This window comes from Embiotoca jacksoni, unplaced genomic scaffold (assembly GCF_022577435.1).
Source record: "Embiotoca jacksoni isolate LCO1_2020_lvr unplaced genomic scaffold, fEmbJac1.0.p SCAF_11, whole genome shotgun sequence".
NCBI lineage: Eukaryota > Metazoa > Chordata > Actinopteri > Embiotocidae > Embiotoca > Embiotoca jacksoni.
This window is the reverse complement of record NW_027185241.1, coordinates 787,796-807,796: the sequence shown is the minus strand read 5'-3', so window position 1 is coordinate 807,796 and position 20,001 is coordinate 787,796. Positions and strand designations below refer to the sequence as shown.

The 20,001-nt window shown below is 43.8% G+C and overlaps 1 protein-coding gene across 1 annotated transcript in view; it reads left to right on the top strand.

Annotated features, from left to right (window-relative positions):
* The window catches only part of LOC138193213 (neural-cadherin), a 137,349-nt gene that overhangs the window by 110,826 nt on the left and 6,522 nt on the right, over positions 1–20,001 (top strand). Inside the window, exons 20-33 of the mRNA XM_069141107.1 lie at positions 31–1,027; positions 3,113–3,206; positions 6,119–6,303; positions 6,832–7,070; positions 9,889–10,166; positions 11,472–11,686; positions 13,513–13,640; positions 14,022–14,149; positions 14,818–14,929; positions 16,740–16,920; positions 17,164–17,330; positions 18,080–18,344; positions 18,994–19,174; positions 19,374–19,624. Of these exons, the coding sequence (XP_068997208.1) occupies positions 31–1,027; positions 3,113–3,206; positions 6,119–6,303; positions 6,832–7,070; positions 9,889–10,166; positions 11,472–11,686; positions 13,513–13,640; positions 14,022–14,149; positions 14,818–14,929; positions 16,740–16,920; positions 17,164–17,330; positions 18,080–18,344; positions 18,994–19,174; positions 19,374–19,624 (3,421 nt within the window). The remainder of the gene's footprint in view (positions 1–30; positions 1,028–3,112; positions 3,207–6,118; positions 6,304–6,831; positions 7,071–9,888; positions 10,167–11,471; positions 11,687–13,512; positions 13,641–14,021; positions 14,150–14,817; positions 14,930–16,739; positions 16,921–17,163; positions 17,331–18,079; positions 18,345–18,993; positions 19,175–19,373; positions 19,625–20,001) is intronic.

Sequence of the window (20,001 nt, the reverse complement as noted above, 5' to 3'; positions counted from 1 at the left end):
ATGAATCGTGTTCCTTTATGTGTCTATCAGGTGAGCGAGGACCTCGAGGTGAACAGCGAGGTTCTCGTAGTTTCGGCCACAGACGGAGATGAGGGCGAGAACGCCGTGGTGACCTTCAGCATCGTCGGCGGGGACGAGGACAGGAAGTTCTTTGTGGAGACGGACAAAGTGAATCGCCGCGGCCTCATAAAGCTAAAGAAGAAGGTCGACTTCGAGAAGCCACACGAGAGGACTTTCAATCTGACCCTGAAGGCAGAAGACGCCGATTTCTTCAGCCTGGCCTACTGTCTCATTCAGGTGGAAGACTCCAACGATCACGCTCCCGTCTTCTTCCCACAGTTCTACGAGTCGCCCGCCATGTCTGAAGACGTACCTGTCGGGACCATCGTCGCTCAGGTTACAGCTTCTGATCTGGACTCGGCCCAGAATGGACGCTTCTCTTACAGTATTTCCAAAGAGTCCGATCCCTACAGTCAGTTCCTGGTGGACCAGTCCGGTTGGGTGGTTGTGGCCGATTCTCTGGACAGGGAGAAAATCTCGCAGCACCGGATCATGATCCTCGCAATCGATGCCGGGAGCCCGCCCTTGACCGGCACCGCCATCGTCATGGTGACCGTGCTCGATGTTAACGACAACGGGCCGGACTTTGAGGTCCCGTATAAGCCTGTTGTTTGGGAGAACACCGCGGCACCCCAGGCGGTCCGAATGAATGAAACCTCCCTGCTCCTTCACGCCACTGACCGCGACACCTCCACCAACGGCGGCCCGTTCTCCATCCGGCTCCTCATGCTCACCTCGGACGCCACCAACTTCAACCTGACCGACTTCCGGAACGGTAGTGCGGCCGTCACCGCCCTCCGCACCTTCGATCGTGAGCGGCAGAAGGAGTACCGCCTCCCGATTCTCATGATTGACAGCGGCTCTCCTCCAATGAGCTCCACCAGCACGCTGACAGTCGTCATCGGCGACAAGAATGACCACCCTCACTCACCTGGACACACCAACTTCATTGTCTACAGTTATGAAGGTATGTTTTTTCATTTTTTTGGTACCTCATTTATAGAGAGAAGGAAGCGCTTCACAGGTTGCCAATGTTTCATATTTAGATTTAGGGGCCCAATCTAGTTCTAGGAGAATTTATATGTAGCTATAATTGACATATGAGGGTATTTTGCTCTTGATTAGTTTCCAGTGTTGGTCTCAATATTCAGTCATAATAATTCTCATTACCAAACTGGACAGCACCATAAAATATAAGTAAGTATCTTAATTTTTTTCTGGTCCCTGAACTTATTTTTAGGTCCCACATTTCTATGACCAAAGCTACAATATAGTTACTAGGTTTTTGTCTGACATATCCTTAAGGCCAAGAAGTCTGTCACAATGAATGATTTGTAAATTATGGAAAATTTACTCTGAGGTTTCTTGATTTTACCGCTACCTTGTCCTTTATTTTCTACATGGACATTAATTTGTATACATCTATAAAGTTGCCAGCCTGTCAAAAAAGATAATTTTTCATGACCATGATATATATTTAAAAAAATATATCAACAAAAATAGGTCTGAGAGGTATTTTGCATCCCTTCGTAATAACCACATTGGCTTAAAAATGGGTGCATCGTAAGTTTTTTGTCATTCATCCACTTAGTATATGGCATTTTGAGAGATTGCTTCTATTTTCTCCTTCTAACAGGCTAAATTTAACAAACAGGGGTCTCTTTTCACTAAATTTGCAACATGCATGCTGTGATTTGCAAGCACGAGATGTTCTCGCTCACTTTGACACGTTTCACTCATCAAAACTAAACGCGTACTCGTGACCTATGTATAAGTATGAGCCCAGAAAGATGAGCAAATTTATCTGTAATTTGCGAGCGAGAATCGTTTGTGGAACATAGCGCTGCCACCATTTTCGATGTGAGAAGTACCTGCAAATCGCTTTTGTGAAGTGGGCCTTAGGCTTTTCTCTGATTTAGCGCGGGATCAAAGTGAACCGATGTAAAATACTAGTAAACACAGATGAGACTTGAAACGGTCTCTTTTTTTCTGCCTTGCACTGTTTACAGCCAAAAAAAATGTGGCAGTTCTTTTAGATTTTTTTTAGATTTGGATCCGGAGCTACCTCCCCTTTATTTCATGTGTTTCCTGCTCGTTAACCTTCATTTATCCTGGAACAGGCTTTGCTGGGTTTTTTTTTTCCATTTCACACCTGAGAGCCTCAAAGGGCAGTCTACTACTTTCTACTCCACTGGAGAAGTTGAGTTTAGGCTGCCTTGCCCGCGGGCTTCCTTATGGTTGTTGTAGATGGAGAACAGAACATTTGTCATTCACTCATAATTGATTGTCCCAGTTTGCAGTTCAAAAGCCGGTCTGAGGGATTCAAACCCGTCTCTTTCTGATCACAGAGGGCTTCCTCTAACCTTCAGGTCCACTAGTGTCCCACCCACCACCTCCTGAGTGCTCCATGCTCATGTTGTGAAGACTGTACTTGTCACAGTCGACTGCTCACAGCCTCCCGCTCCAGCCCACATCACTTATTTAGCGTTTCATACCATCTGTCAGCCTGCCGTAATTTGCTGGAAAAACTAAGGTTTTTTGTAATGTATTTTTAGTGGATTCCCTCTCTGGAGCCTTTCCACATGAAAGTACATTAACCCGCTAATATGAATCCATCACGTACCTCAACAACATGCCATGAAGCAAACAATTAACTCCAGCTTAAGTCCCAGGTTTGACGGGCACATAAACAGGAGGCATTTTTTAAAAGGCAGCTGATTTCACGGCTAAAGAGATTACAGCGCTGTGTTCAGCTTTTCTTTTTTTTTTTTTGGAAGAGGGGGAAAAACACTGTGAGCGATTCTAATGTGAGTACATTTTCCCGCTGTGCTGTCAAGCCATGACTCTGCCTGCCAATGAGGCGTCGCCCGTCACCTTATCTCCTTAAAGAAGCCTCCACTTTCTTCCCTTCACTCTTAATATTTGGGTCGTACCACAGGGGTCCTTTGCGCTCAAAACTAATTCCTCTCAAAGCTAATGCAATTTTTTTTTGTAACTTTTTTTTTTTTTTTTTTTCTTTTTTTTTCTTTTTTTACTTCCCGCCTCCTGACAGGTATTCTCCCGACGACATCGCTCGGACAAGTTCAATCTCCCGACCTTGATGACTGGAGTGAGAAAGTGTACCGGTTCGAAGGCAAACCCACCAGGTACTTTGATCTCATCTGATGAAAACTTTGAGGGGTCTGAAAGGTGACCTGCGTAAAGAGAGTGATGGGGCTGCAAGTAGAGACGGACAAGTAACAGTTGGGCGTGTAGGCTAAGAGTAAGTAGAAGGGTTTGAAGGAGAGAAAAGCCACGAGGTAATGTGGCGGGAAGGCATCAAGGCAGAGAGAATAAGTAGAAAGTATTGAAGTAGAGAGGTAGCAAGCAGCAGAAGCAAAGTGGGATAGACAACCAAGGAGAAGAGAGCTAAACACTCATGTGAAGAGGTAAGAATTCAGTTGCGAGGATAAGGAGATGATGTGGTGATAAAGAAAAAGGTGCAGAGAGAGATTTGAAAATAAAAGAAACAAAATGCACGTGTCACGAGCACAAGATATCACAAGATAAAGGAAAGAGAAGCAGAAAAAGATGAAGAGAGGTAGATAGAGAATGAGTAACAGAGAAGTGGGCAGGTAACGAGAGGTGAAGAGATGCAGTGAAGAAGAAAGACAAACAGATACAGGTAAAGAGGTAAACGACTGGTTTTAAGTTTAAGTAAAAGTTCTTAATTTTCTCAAATGTAAAACATGCAAACCGTGTTGCTTTGTTTTAGAGACCTGAACACATTTTTTTTTTTTTTTTATAACTCCAGACAAACAGTGGTTTCAGTTCCTTTCAGCATCGCCAAGTAACAACACAAGTCATTTCAGAGCACAAAAAAACTCCCCTTTAAGACAGAAAAACCGTGAGACAGAGGGAAGAAAAAACACACTTTTAACAGGAAATCTCCGACAGAACCAGGCTCGGAGGTGGAGAACATCTGCCTCGACCTGTTGGTGTGAGGGGAGAGCAGAGAGAGAAAAGAAAAGCATAGCGATCCAAGACATGAAATGTTGGTGGGGCCGACAATCGCAGATCGGAGACATGCAGCTCCATGGGCATCTGCAAAAGAAAGAACAGAAACTACACGAGCGAGGGGAGCTGTATGGAGGGGCAACAAACAAAAAGCAAAAACTATGGGAGAGAGAATGTGAACGTGACTGCACAGAGACGGACGACAAATCAAAACCTAGTGAAACAAAAACAAAGCTCTCATCTGTTTGGAGAGATAATGCCGATGAACAATTCAGTTTTGCGCCTTGAAAACATCAGGTCGATCCAAATGAAACAAATGCAAACGGCAGGCAAATGATTGACAGGGGTAGGGCTTCATTTTCACAGAAGGGAAAGATGCTCATGCTGTCATTTGGACCATCTTTAGTATGAATGTACACACTCCTGTTGGACATATTGTGAGCCGTTTTGGATGAAAGAACCCGGGGAACGGCAGATGTAAAGCGGTTTTAGCATGTGTTGCAACGAAGCACAGAAAAGAATCCCTCCTGAAGGGTCCCCTCTCATGTGACACGCAGCAAGAGATGCATAACAAAAAAGAGAAGAAAATAAAAGAGCTGCACGGGAACTGACAGATTTCAAATAGAGAGGGAGAGACAGTACAAAGGTGCAGTGCGACAAGGGGGGAGAAAAGGAAAATTGGGACAGAGAAACAGGCAGTTTGAAGGGAGAAACAAAGAAGGAGTGAAAGAGAATGAAAGGGCAGAGGACGGGGAGGAGAGAGAGAGATAGAAAAGGGGATCTGACTTGTCAGGAACAGTGCTATTAATACTTCATAACCAGCGGTATTGAAAATTCCCAGTGAAGCGCGGCGAGGGCGCACTCATTTTGTTTGATGAGGCGAGGCTTCATGCGGACGCATTGAAAGGAGAGCCTGATTGCGCTCCCTGCCACCTTTTCTTCTAACGAGATACCTATAAGGAGGGACGACAAGACACGACGAGAGACGACAAGGAACGGCGGAGAACAAAGGAGCCAACCGGAGAGAGAATTACCATAGGGGCTCCCGAACCGCCGCCTCTCATCACCGCATCCGGCAGATAGCAATTTGTTCACAGTATGGATCGGGTTTGGGTTGAACGTTATTTACATATAGAGAAGATAAAAACCGAGGGGTGAAATACGAAGAAGCGTAAAGTGTTCAGGTGAGATGAAGAAGCCCCAGCGGGCCGATAGCAACGTGTCACCTCAGAGGAAGGCAACACAATACATACAAAGACGAGAAAACGCAGACAGCAATTTGTTTGGAATTGATTTGCACATCAAATCTTTTTCATTTCTTTTCAGTCAGTGAAGTGTTGTTTGAACTCCTTAAAGCGTGACTTTATTCCAGCTCCTCCTGCAGCAGCAGCAGCGCAGGTTCAATCCCGGTCTCGTTTTGGCCTCAGTTCAGTAACGGTTAGTTAATCCGTCTGGTCTGAGTTCTGAAGGTCGGCGCAGTGTGAAGAGGTTAAACAGTTAACACGAGCCAGTGGCACATCCTCTGGATCAGGTTAGGGATCGACTCTGTGGTGCAGCAGAGCAGAGCGTGCCAAAATCTTTTCCAGATCAAGAGCCGCCCCCCCCCCCCCCCCCCCCCCCCCCCCCCCCCGCACATGGATCCGTGTTCGACGACTGACCTCCATCTGGCCAGAGATTGATCTGAGAAGTCCCATCTGAGACTTTGACTTAAGATCTCATGGAAAAATAGATGAATCGGAGCATCAGGCCACATTTCAGTTCATTCCCCTTCAGACGGGAGAAAGAAGGCTTATTATCAGATGTTAACTTTTGTCTTCATAAATACAAATGATCTCCACAAACACATCACTTAACTCACACTATATACTGAAATGCCATCTACACTTAGCATGCTGTATATAACACATGCACGGTGGAAGAAAGCAGCAAACATGAACCAAATATGGAAGAATTACATTAAAGGAAATCTCTCTTTCTTTCTTTCTTTCTTTCTTTCTTTCTTTCTTTCTTTCTTTCGTTCGTTCTTACTTTCTTTCGTTCGTTCTCTCTCTCTCTCTCTCAGGTTGTTCAGTCTGAACCAGAGCTCAGGTCAGCTCAGTATCAGGGAGGGAACTCCTCCGGGCTCGTACCGCCTGCGGGTGCGCGTGTCGGACCGCGCCTGGCCCGACGTCACCTCCACCGCCCAGGTGGACGTCACCCAGCTGCAGCACGGCGCCCTGCAGCACGCGGCCTCCATCCGCCTGAGCAGTGAGTCCCGCACTGATGGTGTCAAAACATCAGACAACCCTTTCTTTTATCCAAAACTGAGACTGTTGTTACTGTTGGAAGCTTTTGAAAATGCTTGATAACGTCTCAACACATTGACACGAGATGCACTTTTGCACGCCTCCTGTCATTGCCATGGCAACTGTAATTGATGGGGCACGGTGTTGCATATCCCAGAGTGCCGCCGGGTCCCAGTTTCAGGGATGTCAGCTCCCCCAGGCTCCATCATCACCAACAGACAGAGGCATTATTGGAAATAACTCCACGTTCTTCATCTCCTATCTTCTCCTGTCTTCGCTCCCCTTCTGTTTATTTTCAGCTCCGTCTTCTCTTTTTTTCAGCTGATTTCTCATCTCTTCCTTCTTCTCTTTGTCTTTTCTTCACCTTTTCATTCAACTATTCAAGTATTATGTCTTAATCTATCCACTATTTTGTTTTTATGCTGATGCTGATTTTCCATGAAGATTTACAGAGCTAGTAAATAAATCTGTTCTCCCCCTCTTCCTCCAGACGTGACGATGGAGGACTTTTTCAGCAGCAGTAGTGGAGGCGAGGGGAGCCGGTTCTCCCGTCTGCGTCGGATGTTGGCTGAAATCCTGCAGACTTTGCCGGAAAAAGTCCAGATCTTCTCTGTGGGCAAAGTCGTCGGGCAGGGCGAGAAGGCGCTCAATGTTTGGTTCGCCGCCTACGGGTCGCCATACTACAAGACCGAGAAACTGCACGGCTACGTGGCAGCAAACAGAGCCCAGGTGAGCAGAGGTGTACCCTGAAAAAAATTTATTATTAGCGGTTTTATTTTTCATGTAATGCAAGATTTACTGTACGACTTAAGGTTTCAAGGGCCAACCTGAGAGTAATTTCTGTTTCAAGAAATCATTTCAATTCAAATCAAATAATTTCTGACAATCGACCTTCAAGCTCACTGATGTCTTAAATTCTACTTGTATTATTGGTGGATCAGTCATTATAACACCTTTTTTTTTTTTTATCCTAGTAAAGTTTTTAAATACAGTAAGTTTCCACAGAAATACTGTGTTAAATTGAGCAAAAGTTAAGACAATGAAAAGCACAAAAAAAAATGTAAAGGTTTTAAATATGCCTTATTGCACTACGCAATAAGGCATAAATATTTCAATTAAACTCAGCTACTTAAAAAAAACATTTAAGAGGCTGAATAATGAGATTTGATACCAGAAATCTCAGGACAGTTAAGACAACAAAAAGTGTACTCACTACCTCTGACGCTCTCGTATCTGCCAAAACAACAAAGAACGAAGGAATTGACGAAAGTGTAAACTCTAATAAACAGTTGAGTCACAGTGAAGTGCAAAAACAGAAAGGATGTGAACTGAGAGAAGAAAAAACCTGAAACGTCTCATAGACGTCTGCAGACGCAGGGTTAGTGACACATTAATTACACATCAATTAAACATCATCCTATTCGCACATTCATACATGCCAGTTCAACAGGCAGTTTGGGACACTTCACACTTCGTGTAAACCACTTCACACTTATTCACACCCACATCCTGGGAAAGGTTCAAAGCAGAGGTTACACGTTAAAATACGAAACACGTTACTTTGGCAAGTGGCTGTTTCCGTGATCCACTCTCACAAGTGCACACGCAGATTCCTGTGCACACTTGTGTTCACTGTATATGAATATTTCAGAGCCATTAAAAGCAGGAGAGCTGCTGCTGATCTTAGCTCGGTTTGATGAGAGGCAGGAGGGCGATGACAGTTGTAAACACACGTTAAACACACGTGTACAAACTCCGAGCAAGGTCATATTCAAATATCTAAACTCTCAGCTGATGTTTTGTTAATAAAGCTGTAAAAAAAAAGTCATAAACTGCTGAAGGAATTATAAAAGTGTAACAAAAAGGAAAAACAAACAGCAAAGATATAAAGTTTATTCCAAAAAGGGTTCAAAATAACAACATTCTGATCACAGATCCAAGTGGCCAAAAAAAAAATCCAAAGTATCACAAAAGTTTAGTCATATTTTACTGAGTAGTGTCTGATATACTGCACCGTTTACTAACGACTGGAGGGAAAAAAAAGTGCGAGGGGCCTTTGGATTGTCTTCTGCATATGCTTTTCATGCAACGCTAATAATAAAACAAAAATTTGCATCATGAAATAAATTCAGAGAAGTGTTCAGAGAAGCCTTCTCGTTGCCAAAGAGACACAAGTTTAAGCCCTGAAGTCGTCATATGTCCCGTCGAAGTGTCAGGGCAGATCCCGTTATAGAGCTCATCTCACGCTCTCCTGCAACTTGTTTCAAAAGACTAGTCAGCACCCAAAAAAAGATAATCACAACAATAAAAAGTGTTATGTATAAATAACAGTACAAAGCACTCAGGGTGATTAAAAATAACTTGTACATCAAATGCTGTAGAAGAAAGGGGCATCTTTAATTATCTCAGGTTAAGAGGAAAAGTATCTTGCTGATTTAGAACAAGAATGTCAGATAAATGAAAAGTCGGCACAAAAAATAAAATGTTGAAACTGGCTCTGGAGCCAAAAACTGAAGCCCTGCCTGGGGAGTGTAAGTCACTGTGGATAAGAGTGTCAGCTGAATAACTAAACTCCAAAAAAAGAAATAGACACAGTTGGAGAGAGACAAGAAACCCTGAGGGACTCTGATGAAAACCTCTCACCCATAAAGACAAAACGAGAGAAAAGAATCAAGATGACAAGCAGGGAAACGGGTGAATTTGGCAACAGAAAGCAAATGACAGCAAAACTTTAACGGGAAGAGGAAATGACAGAGAAACACCAAAGTGCATAAATAACATTAAGGAAAATAGAGTAAATTCAGATATCACTGATGCAGATAGACATCGGATCAAAGGGAGCCGCTCTGTCATTCTCTGAGATTCAATGTTCAAACACAGCTCGCGACTTCAATGCTGAGTTTTAGTTTATTTTTTTTCATCTCAGTCTTAGTTTCACTTACTTTTATGTTCACTCGGGACTTACAGTTTTAATTAATCTCTTGCAATATAAGCTATTGAGCTTATGTTGCTTTTAGTATAGTCCTGCTTTTAGTTACTATTTTTCATTAGCTTCATCTTTGCGTATTTCAGTTAGTTTTAGTTTTCTTCATTGTAGTTTATTCCAGTTAATTGTATCCTATAGCCTACTGCCAGTTAGCAGTTAGCTGTATACCTGGCAAACCTTTGTTTCTTATGTTCTTGGGTTCATGGTCGTTTTATTACCTTCATTTTTGTTTAATTTTCATGCTAGCGAGGTTTAATTTTTTTTTTCATGCCGGTTTTAGTTCACAGGCTTAGTCTCTGTTGGCGTCTCAGAATATTATGTTAGTTTTAATATTGGTTACATTTGTTTTAGTTTTAATTGCACGATTTAGTTTCTGTGGGCTGCATCATAGATTTTTTTTTTTTTTTTTTCCATGTTAGTTTTAGTTAGCTTCATGCTATTTTGTTGTTTGTGTATTTGTTTTTTTGCTGTTTTTAATTTGTTTCACACTTTTCTTTTCTTTTTCCTCCTTAACATATGTTTTTCTGTCTGTGTATTGTGTTTTATTTGACCCCTGTGCAGTTGGAGGCCATGCTGGGTGTGTCCATCTCTCAGGTGGGTGTGGATGACTGTCCAAACACTGACTGCAGTCAGTCCGGAGGCTGCAGCAACGAGGTTTCCTTCAGCCAGGCCCCGGTGGCTCTCAGCTCCGGTAACATCTCTCTGGTGTCGCTGTCGGCCTCTTCGATGGCACGATGTGGCTGCAGGGGCCGAGAGGCCATCCACGTGCCCTGCTCCGCTTACCCCGTCAACCCCTGCCTCAACGGGGGCACCTGCCAGGACGGACCGCTGGGATACCGGTAGGTGCAGGGAGCAGTTGTAGGACACTTTTTATTTTTTTTTTTCTATCTGTCTGTGTTTGTATTGCCACAATGCATTCAGGATAAGTTTCAATATGAACCGATCAGGTCCTTTTTCCAGTTAAAGTTTTGCTAAGCTATACACTGTTGACGGAATTGTCGCGAATACGCGGACAGTGAAAGCAATTAAATGGCCTATAGGATGGTTTGCACTGTCAACGCTTGTTGTAAAAATTTCAGCTATCAGGAGCCTCTGAAATGCTTCTCCTTGAAACCGAGAAGGGATAAAAGACCTGTTATAACGAGAAAAGTTTTTCTTAATAATGAGAAACTGAATCCTTTTTTTTTTTTTTTTTCTCACTCCTGGCAGTAGCTCTGTGTTTCTATAGTTTTCACCTGACAGCGCTGATTAGACGTCTGCTGGTCGTCTGCAGCAGATTCGAGTCCTGCACTGTTAGAGTCAACGCCTGAAGCCGGGAAAAATTTGCCATTTGTTAACTGATTAACTCCAGGCAAATCTGTCAGACATTTTAAAGATTTAATAAGGGAGGCAGGAGATTTCTCTTGGAGTAATCACACTCCAAAGCCTCAGTTTTATCTGCACGTACAGTAGCTGACTTTGAATCATCACATAATTTTAATGGTTTAGATATTGGATGAAACGATTCAGCAGCTAAATTTGACAGCTGGTTCTCCCTTGTTCACTCTTTTTCTGCTCTCCAAAAAAGCTTGTTAACGCTGGCACATATACATTTAAAGCTCTTTTTAATTAATAGATTTTTCTGTTAAGTTTTCTAGCCTTTGGTTTCTGTCTCTGCCTTTGTGTGTTGATCTCTCTCAGTTCATTTTATGTACTCAGGAAAGAAATATGCTGCTTCAGGTCATGTTTTCAGTCTTGTGTTAAAAAGAAACACAACAAATAAAGGATGACGTTAACAACCAGCAGAGGACTTTGTTTCATACCATTTTACACAGTATACAAATGGTGGTTTTTTTGGGAACAGATTAATGTATCGGCTTTGAATTTGGTCTTTTTTTTATAGGCTAAATTACATTAAAATTTAAAGAATTTGATCCCCAGAAATACACCTTGGCACATTGATAAGGGTAGTTTATGGGGGGAAAAATTAGAGAAAATACATGAATTAATGTTCTAATATTTCCTCAGCAACACCGGTGGGGATCGCAGGATTTGAATGTGTATTTAGAAACATAGTGTTCTTGACAATCAAGGCAATAAATTAATAATGTTGCTTCATTAGCAGGATAATTAAGCAATAAAATAAACTCTTTTCTGTCTCTCAGATGTAAGTGTCCTCCCATGTTCGACGGCCCTGAGTGCCAGCAGACCAAACACAGCTTCGGCGGTCAGGGTTACGCCTGGTTTCCTCCCATCATGCCTTGCTTCCAGAGCCACATCTCCCTGGAGTTCCTGGCTGAGTCGGCCAACGGGCTGCTCCTCTACGACGGGCCGCTCGGTGTCGTCCTCTCTGGCGAGCAGGAGGACTTCATCGCCGTAGGTGAGTGTACTGCTGAGGTGTGCATGTGCGTAAAGCTCCAACTGTTAGAGCTTAAAAAAGGGTTACGATTTTCTTTATTAATGGAAAAAGTGAGGAATTTACCCGTGTTTTGTGCCGACATATCATGTTCAGAGAATTTCTAGATGCTCCACTTGAGTTTGATTGCAAAAAAAAAAAAAAAACAACCTCCATTATACTGTTTGTGAGATCAATAGTAAATCAAAGAGGTAGGGTTTTATTCTGGAGCCGAAATCCACTGTGCACACAAGATGTAAGTACACAACATGTAGAAAATGTGCCCCTTAGAGGCTGCAGTGTTTGTCACAGCCACAGTACAAACGTGGTGCACAGAACAAACAGCATCCGGATGATTTAACTGTTTTTAAAGGTTTAATAGTCCTTTTTTTTCTGGAGTTAGAGGAAAGGTCATAAAGTTGCTAAAATTTTAGTCAACTTCAGTCGAAAAAGACTGTTTCCATTTGTGCGCAACTAGAAATTTTGGCTGATTATGACCCTACTGAAGGAATCCTCATAAATATCTCCATGAAAAATTTAACCTCTATTGAGTTTGATAAGATGACTTCTTGTGGATGGCTTGTCAAGGAAAATGTTTCATTGATAAGTAACTAGATATTTTGGGTCGCCCTTAGCTTACCTTGTATTGAAGTTCTTTACAGGTTGATCAGCTTCAGGCAAATGGAGCCGCACTAAACCCGATGTTTAACCCAATGAGATTGAATATAATTTGCCAGTGGCCCAACTTGGGTTCTGGATCTGTTCTTATTTACTGGACTCGTGAAGACCTCGAAATTGAATACTGAAACCACAACTGACCAACAGATAATCAAGAAAATGATAACACGCACCAGTGTTCGATCGTCTAACGAGACTTTTACCTGCAGTTCTCCGCCTCCTCTGCTTTGGTGAGCAGAGCTGACGAGTACGATGCTACTGAAAACTCTGCTCGAAATGCGGCACCCTTTTATTTTAACTTCTAAGCTCCATAACAAACACTCTAATCTCACAGTGCTGGTGGGAACGTGCCGCGGCTCGTCCTTTTCAGCGGACACAAAGCGTCCGTCGATGCGCTGCAGTAAAGACAGTTTCTCTTGTGGATGAAGAACTTCATAAACTCGAATGTCAGCTCCCGGCGGTCCTGAAGTGGTGTTAACGGATTAGCCTGCAGATGGCCTTTCAAACACTTCTTGCATAATCTTGTGGCATTAAAAGTTATGTAACTATTGAACCCGGGCTGTTTCTGCGCGGATGTAGGGAGGGGAAAATCAAAGATGGTCGCCCCATTGATCTCTCTGAAGCGTTTTTCACTTACATGTTCAATACTGTGACTGTGAGGTTGATCAGGTCACGCACACTCACACAGGCACAAACACACTCATCTGAAAAACACAGCAGTTGAGAGGACATTTGAAAACACACACACACACACAGAATTGATGGAGGGGGTTTCTGCAGTTGTTGATGGGATTCAGCAGCCGACACAGCAATAAAAAAGAAGTGATGTCGGGGCATTCAACAACTTTTCAGACAAAAGATCTTTGTGTCACTTCACTACAGTTGTGTGTGAACATCAAGTGGCAAAAAACAAGAATCGCCCCCCCCCCCCACCCTCCCCCCAAAAAAAAGGTTTTCACTCAAAATTAACATGTTTCAGTCTCAAGAAGTGTTTTTCAGATTGTTTTGCGCATTTCTTTGGTTTCTTTGATGGTCACATGCTAAAATGTATTGGTTGTAAGAACTTTGTGGGATTTGCTATTCGGGCCACTTACCATAGAAACAGAAAGTACGAATCTCTTCTCTCCATCCAGAGTTGAGGAACGGCGTTCCATCTCTGAGTATAAACCACGGATCAGGAACGCTGACCCTGCAGCTCCCGCCACAATCCACCGTCACCGACCGACGCTGGCATCGCCTCGACATCATCAGCGACGGAAAGGTAAGACAGACTGACGAACGAAGGTTGGTGAGATAGCGGATACATGGACGGATGGCTGGATAGACGGACAGGTGGATTGTTGGTTGATTGGAATAAAATGACAGATGAATGTATCTTAGATGATCAGTCGACAAAGCTCGCTTCAGTTTTGCCTGATAATAAGTTGCAATATTTAAATATTAGGTGCGTGTTGGTGCCCCTGAAGACATAACTTTATTTTTTTGCTGTCATGCGAGGGTTAGTTGACAAATCATGGAAAACGAAGACGGGAAACCTCGTAAAATCAGAAGAAAAGACGGATAGCATGAGTTACCCTTCCCTCCGTGTGATGATGAGAATAAATGAAGTCTGTTGACAGCGTTGTTGTCTCTCTGTCCACAGGCTGTCCAGCTGATCCTGGACCAGTGCGGAGGGGTGGCGCTGAATGAGTTGGAGGGCGTTGGAGGGGAGGGGAGGGAGATGGACGAGTCCGGCTGCAGAGCTGCAGGAGAGACGCCCGGCAACCAGCGGTAAGAACGAGCCTGGAGACGCTACAGATCTTTGTCACTGCGTACATTTACTGTACTTTTCATTTTATATGTAGACTTGAAAATTTGAATCTGAAATCGCCTCCTTCTCTCCCTTTGTTTCGTTTTCCCTCCATCTCATCCTTCATTTTGTACATGCTGCTCTCCCTCCTCTCCCTCCTCTTCCCCTCAATCACCCTTTTTCCACCTCATCCTACCCCTCTTCCTGCTCCTCTGTTTCCTCCCACCCTTCTCCCACTACTCCTTCCTTTTCCCCTCCCCATTTTCTTCCTCCCTCTGTCCTTACTTGTGTTTCCTCTCCTCTCCTTTTCCCCCGTCCTGCTCCTCCTCTTCCTCCTCCTCTATCCACCCTTTTCCAATCTTATGTATTTCCATCTCCTCCTATCTTACTTCGCCTTATCTTCTTACTTTCTCCCTATTCCCTCATCTCTTCTTCCTATCTCTTGTCACACTTCTTCTTCTCTGGATTGGTTTTCACTTCCTTTCATTTCTTTTGCTATTCCTCCTCGTCCTCGTCTTTTTTTTTTTTTTATTTATTTCACTTCTTTTACTTCTCCTCTTTCTCTCCCCACTCCACATCTTTTTGCTTCTTTCCTCCTCTCCATCTTTCTCCTATTTATTCTCCTCTTCCTTCTCCTCCTCCTCCTCAGATATCTGAATGTGTTCCAGCCTCTTCAGTTGGGAGGAATGAAGGAAATATCTCCTCACCGACGTTACCGAAGTTTCACCGGCTGCATCCGAAACCTGGTGGTCGACAGTCAGGTAATACTACTGTGTGTGTGTGTGTGTGTGTGTGTGTGTGTGTGTGTGTGTGTGTGTGTGTGTGTGTGTGCGTGCGTGCATTATTCATGTTGTGGGGACATAAATGTGTTCACACGGCCACATTTTGGGGACAAAAAAACAAGTCCCCCTACTGGCAATCAGGACGAGTTTTAAGGTTTAAATAAGGTCAGGTCAGGTTCAGGTTAGAAAAGTGGTGGTTATGGTCAAATGAAGTGTCCTTAAAATGAGTGTAAATCAATTTAATGCCTTCTGAGGTGAAGGAGACACATTCTGTGCGCATGTGTTTCCATCCCAGAGATCATTAGTATTTCTCGTGCGTATCTGTGTTTGTTTCTTGCCTTTAAATGCAGTTTTAATGTCTGTAGGTCTGTCTGTGTGTGTTTGTGCATGCATGTATTCACTCGTGCTGCTCTCAACTCCTCGGTGGAGAGTGTGTGTGTTTGTGTGTATCGTGTGTGTGTGTGTGTGTGTGTGTGTGTGTGTGTGTGTGTGTGTGTGTTTTGTGCATGTACCATGGGAGCGCTGGTTGGACAGATGGTGGTCTAAGCTTGGCTCATCAGCCAAGGCCAACATAACAACATCACAGTCCAAAATATAATATAAATGAAAAGAATCCTCCTCTTCCTCCTCGTCCTCCTGAAACTCAGCAAGCTGCTGTGGTTCCTCTGCTGCCGAGCGAAAACCTCAGCAACCTCCCAAAGATCCCAAAATATTCCCCAGGACAGACTTCAGCCTGCTTTTTAGACAAGATGAGGACGCTTGTTAGCATAACAAGCTGCAGCAACTCATTCTACCCACAATCCCTTGTGTTTTGGGGTTGTTTTGTGTAGTCGGTTCAGAGGCTGGGATCATGTTTTAACTCACCGCAGCTGTGATGTTCGAGCACCAACGCTATCCTTCAATAGAGGCCATGTTTTTTTTGGCCCGGCGGCACACATTTTGTGTTTTGTGATTATTTGTGTTCACCGACCTTTAGTGGCCCTCGGTGGTATCGCAGCTTAAGGCATTTTTTCATCGATCCGATTTTTAGGCCCGGAAGCTACGTCCACTCTTATATACAGTCAATGGGATTGGCTTTCTTTTGGAGCTTGCCTCAAGTGGCTGTTTGAGGAACTGCAGTTTTTTTGGTACTTCCTCTTTTGCTCCCATTTTTCTGCTCCGGAGGTTGCTAACTTATGAGAAGAGTGCTGTGAGATCTACTGAGCACGTTCATGCTCCCCGGTAGAGGAACCCTCTCAATTTAGGAAATTCCCCAGCTTGTCTTCAAGGTGGCCAAATTTTCATGACAAAAGAAAGCTGCTTGAAAACCTTGAAAAAAAGAGAAATATAATTTCTTCCCCCCCCCCCCCCCCCCCCCCCCCCCCACACACACACACACACACACACACACACACACACACACACACCCGAACATGCTTCTTTCTTTGCTCTGTAATCTTGATTCCTTCAGATAAATTCAGAATACATTTTGGACTTCATGCGTTTAAGGTGGATTGACACACCACAAAATGCAACCGCAGTACGGCTGCCAGCCGAAAACAATGGGACTATTTAGAAAATTTAGTGCATGTCAAATTCAGTCTTATTGTATTTCAGAGTCAAAGAAGGAAAACTGCTGAATTTTTTTTTTTTTTTTTTTAAAGGCCTCCTTTAATCTGACGCTGGCTGTGAATGCAGCCTGGATCACATGACTCAAGGAGGCACGGGTGTTGTGTCACTGGGCTCTTTTGATGGATGAACACAAAAACAACACAATAATCTCACCCCATCCCCCCTCTTCGTCCCTCAGGTGTACGATCTGGCGTCTCCAGGGGAGAGCGTGGACAGCACCCCGGGGTGCCGGCTCACGGACGGCGTGTGCGTGACGGCGGCCGGTTCCTCTTGTGGTCTTCACGCGTCCTGCCTCTCTGAGTGGGGCTCCTTCAGCTGCGAGTGCCAGCCGGGATACACCGGACACAAGTGTGACACGGGTGAGGGACCAATGACATCACAGGAGAATTTAAAATGAGAGACTTTCAATTCTCAAACTTTTCCTTTCGGAAACCAGTTTGAACAAAAGCCGAGACTCCGAACTTTTCATCGATAGTCTTTAAAGTATGATGAACTACAGATGTGCAGCTGCTGGTTAATTCAAACCTAACGCGGATAAGTTTGTTTTCATACGTGTGAAACAGTCTAAACACGTATCTCCTCGTCCCCCCCCCTCCCCTCAGCCGTCCCGGAGTTCTCCTTCGACTCGAGCAGCGTGGTGCGTTTTCAGCTCAGAGGAGGCGGCAGCTCTCGACGCACCAACATTCAGCTGCTCCTACGAACCAGAGCCACCTCGGGCACCTTGCTCTCCGTGACGTCCCGGGAGGCCAACGAGTACATCGTCCTGGAGGTCGGTCCACCCGTCACACAACACTGACAGACCTCTGACTTCACAGCCAACCTCTATCCACAGAGAGGAAAAGGCTTACGTCACGCTTTCAATAGCATTTACATGTCAAAGCAGACTCTATTGTTTTTATTGACAATTTTACAATTTACTCAAATACTGTATCTAAGTACAATATTGAGATACTTCACTATCCCATTTTATGGCACTGCATCTCAGAGGGTAAGAGCTACATCTGACAGTTGAAGTGATTTCCTCTCTAAATTTCTCGTATTTAATCATTTAAATAGCTGTAGTTGTTCAAATGTTTTAAATTAAAAATCAAAGTTTAGAGAAAAAAAAAAATACATTCGGCTACACTATGAATTCAGTTTTTTTGCTTTTCTCTTAACCATTTTTTATCTTAGTGCCTCAGACTTATCTTGTGAACCTGGTATTTCTTTCCTTTATACATTGTTGCACCCATATTACCACTAAAAAATTATATATATAATTCAGTAGTTCTGTCACAGGGAAGAACAACTTGTACTTTTACTTTGATACTTTAGATATATTTCACTGCTAATACTTTTAATTCTTAGGCAGGACTTTTTTTAAACTGTGGCATCATACTTTTACTTCAGTAAAGGCTCGTAGTACTTCTTCCACCCTGTTAAGTCTGACACAGAAGCACAAATGAGGCGGATGTGATGCATCATGGGAGAGATGAAGGTTTCATATTTTTACGTGATAATCTTCTTCTTCTCTATCAGATTTTGGAGGGTCACATCTCGGTGCGGGCCAACCTGGGCGACGGTGCTCATGCGCTGCGGTTACCCGGCCAGCGGGTAGACATCGGGCAGTGGGTCCTGGTCAGCCTCAGTCGCCATGACAACGTGTTCACCCTGCGGCTGGAGCAGGGCGGGGGCTCGCGGGAGGTCCAGGCACAGCTGGGGACCCGCAGGGAGATCGTGGTTCACCCGGCCAGCTTGATGGTCGGCAACGGGCCAAACGCTGGAGACATGGTCGACTTTCAGGGTGAGATCTGGATCTGATGTTGATCCTCCTGGTCGTTTTTTTACAAGGAAGTTTTGACATGACCAAACTGACCTTAAAGGATCTGACGGCCTTGATGAATTTATGAAATCCTAAAATGTTCTTTCTTTTTTGATGTTTGAAAGAAATCCATTATTGTGTAATTACTTAAACCAGAGTATTTTCAGAATGAATTGTCTTTCCACTGTAATTGTGTTTCCTTAAATCTTTGTGGTTTGCATCAACATCATGTTAGGAAACATAAAAAAATTTTTTTTTTTAAAAACAGGGTTTGTTTGCATCGACTCTTTTCTGTCAGGATCTTCTGTTCTCAACTTGGTGGGTTTTGAATCGACTAATATTTAAACGTCAGGTGTTACAACAAATCCACGATTATTAATCAGCCCCAGTTTATCTATCTGTCTGTCCATTATGTTGTACCTCAGAAATATTAGAGACCTTTAAAAAGTTCTTTCCGCTACCTTCAACGGTCACGTGACCCACGACAAACTCATTATAAAGGTCCCTCGTGAATCTCTCCTGATGTCATATCTTCATGGAGTTTTGTGTATTAGCAGCAGTAGCGTCAGTACTGAAAATAAAGTCCTAAAAAACATATTCAGGAATTCTAAACAGACCTCTCCTCATCCAGGCTGTCTGCAGGACGTTCGTTTTAACGGTCAGGTCCTCCCTCTGGACGGGCAGAGCCGGGACTTGGTGACGGTCTTGGAGAGGCGAGGCGTCACCTCCGGGTGCTCCAGCAACGCCTGCAGCAGTCACCCCTGCCTCAGCCCGCTGCGCTGCATCGACCTGTGGAGGAAACACCAGTGCAAGTAAATGACACAAACACAAACTGGTCAGACACACAAAACTTTCATTTAACTGTCTTTGATTTATTCTTTGAAGAGTTTTCTCTTCTGCTTTCCGCTGAGGTCACATATTCAGATGTGCAGAGACCTTTTAAAGTTTTTAAGAATTTATTTCCATTCGGATGCCATTAACTCATCCGTCCTGATCTCCATCACCTCCCAGGTGTCCCGACGGTCAGGTGACGGTGACCGACGACTCGGGTCAGGAGCGATGTGTGCCGTCGCCCTGCGGACCGTCTTCGTGCCGTAACGGCGGCATCTGCCAGGCGCTGTCGCCCGACAGCTACCGGTGCCGGTGTCTGGAGGGCTTCAGGGGTCAGCGCTGCGAGCTGGGGCAGGTCAAAGGTCACCGGCTGGCCGCCCTCAGTCCCAGCTCCATCCTGGCCATCAGCATGTGTCTGCTCGTCTTCTTTGGTAAGAGAGCCATTAATAAAGTCAGTTCAAATAGCTGGGAACCTTTCTGTGTTACACTAAGTTCATTGAATTCAACCAAATTTAAAACAACAAACGTTTTAATGTCTTTACCAAAGAGTATGTTTACTGTTACTGTATCCGACTGTGTGGTTGAAAATTTGCCATTAAAATTGTTTTTTTTTCCCTGTAAAAAAAAAAAAAAAAAAGCAATCAGCAGTGTTTGGTCACGTAGAATTTGTTTATTTCAGAAGTAGGACAAATTCATTGTTTTGCAAGTCACAAATAATTCTCAGTTCTTGTCTTTGAAGTTCTGAGTCTGGCTCCAAACTTTTAACTTTAAATCCTGAAAAAAAATATTCACGCTTCGGGGTTGATTG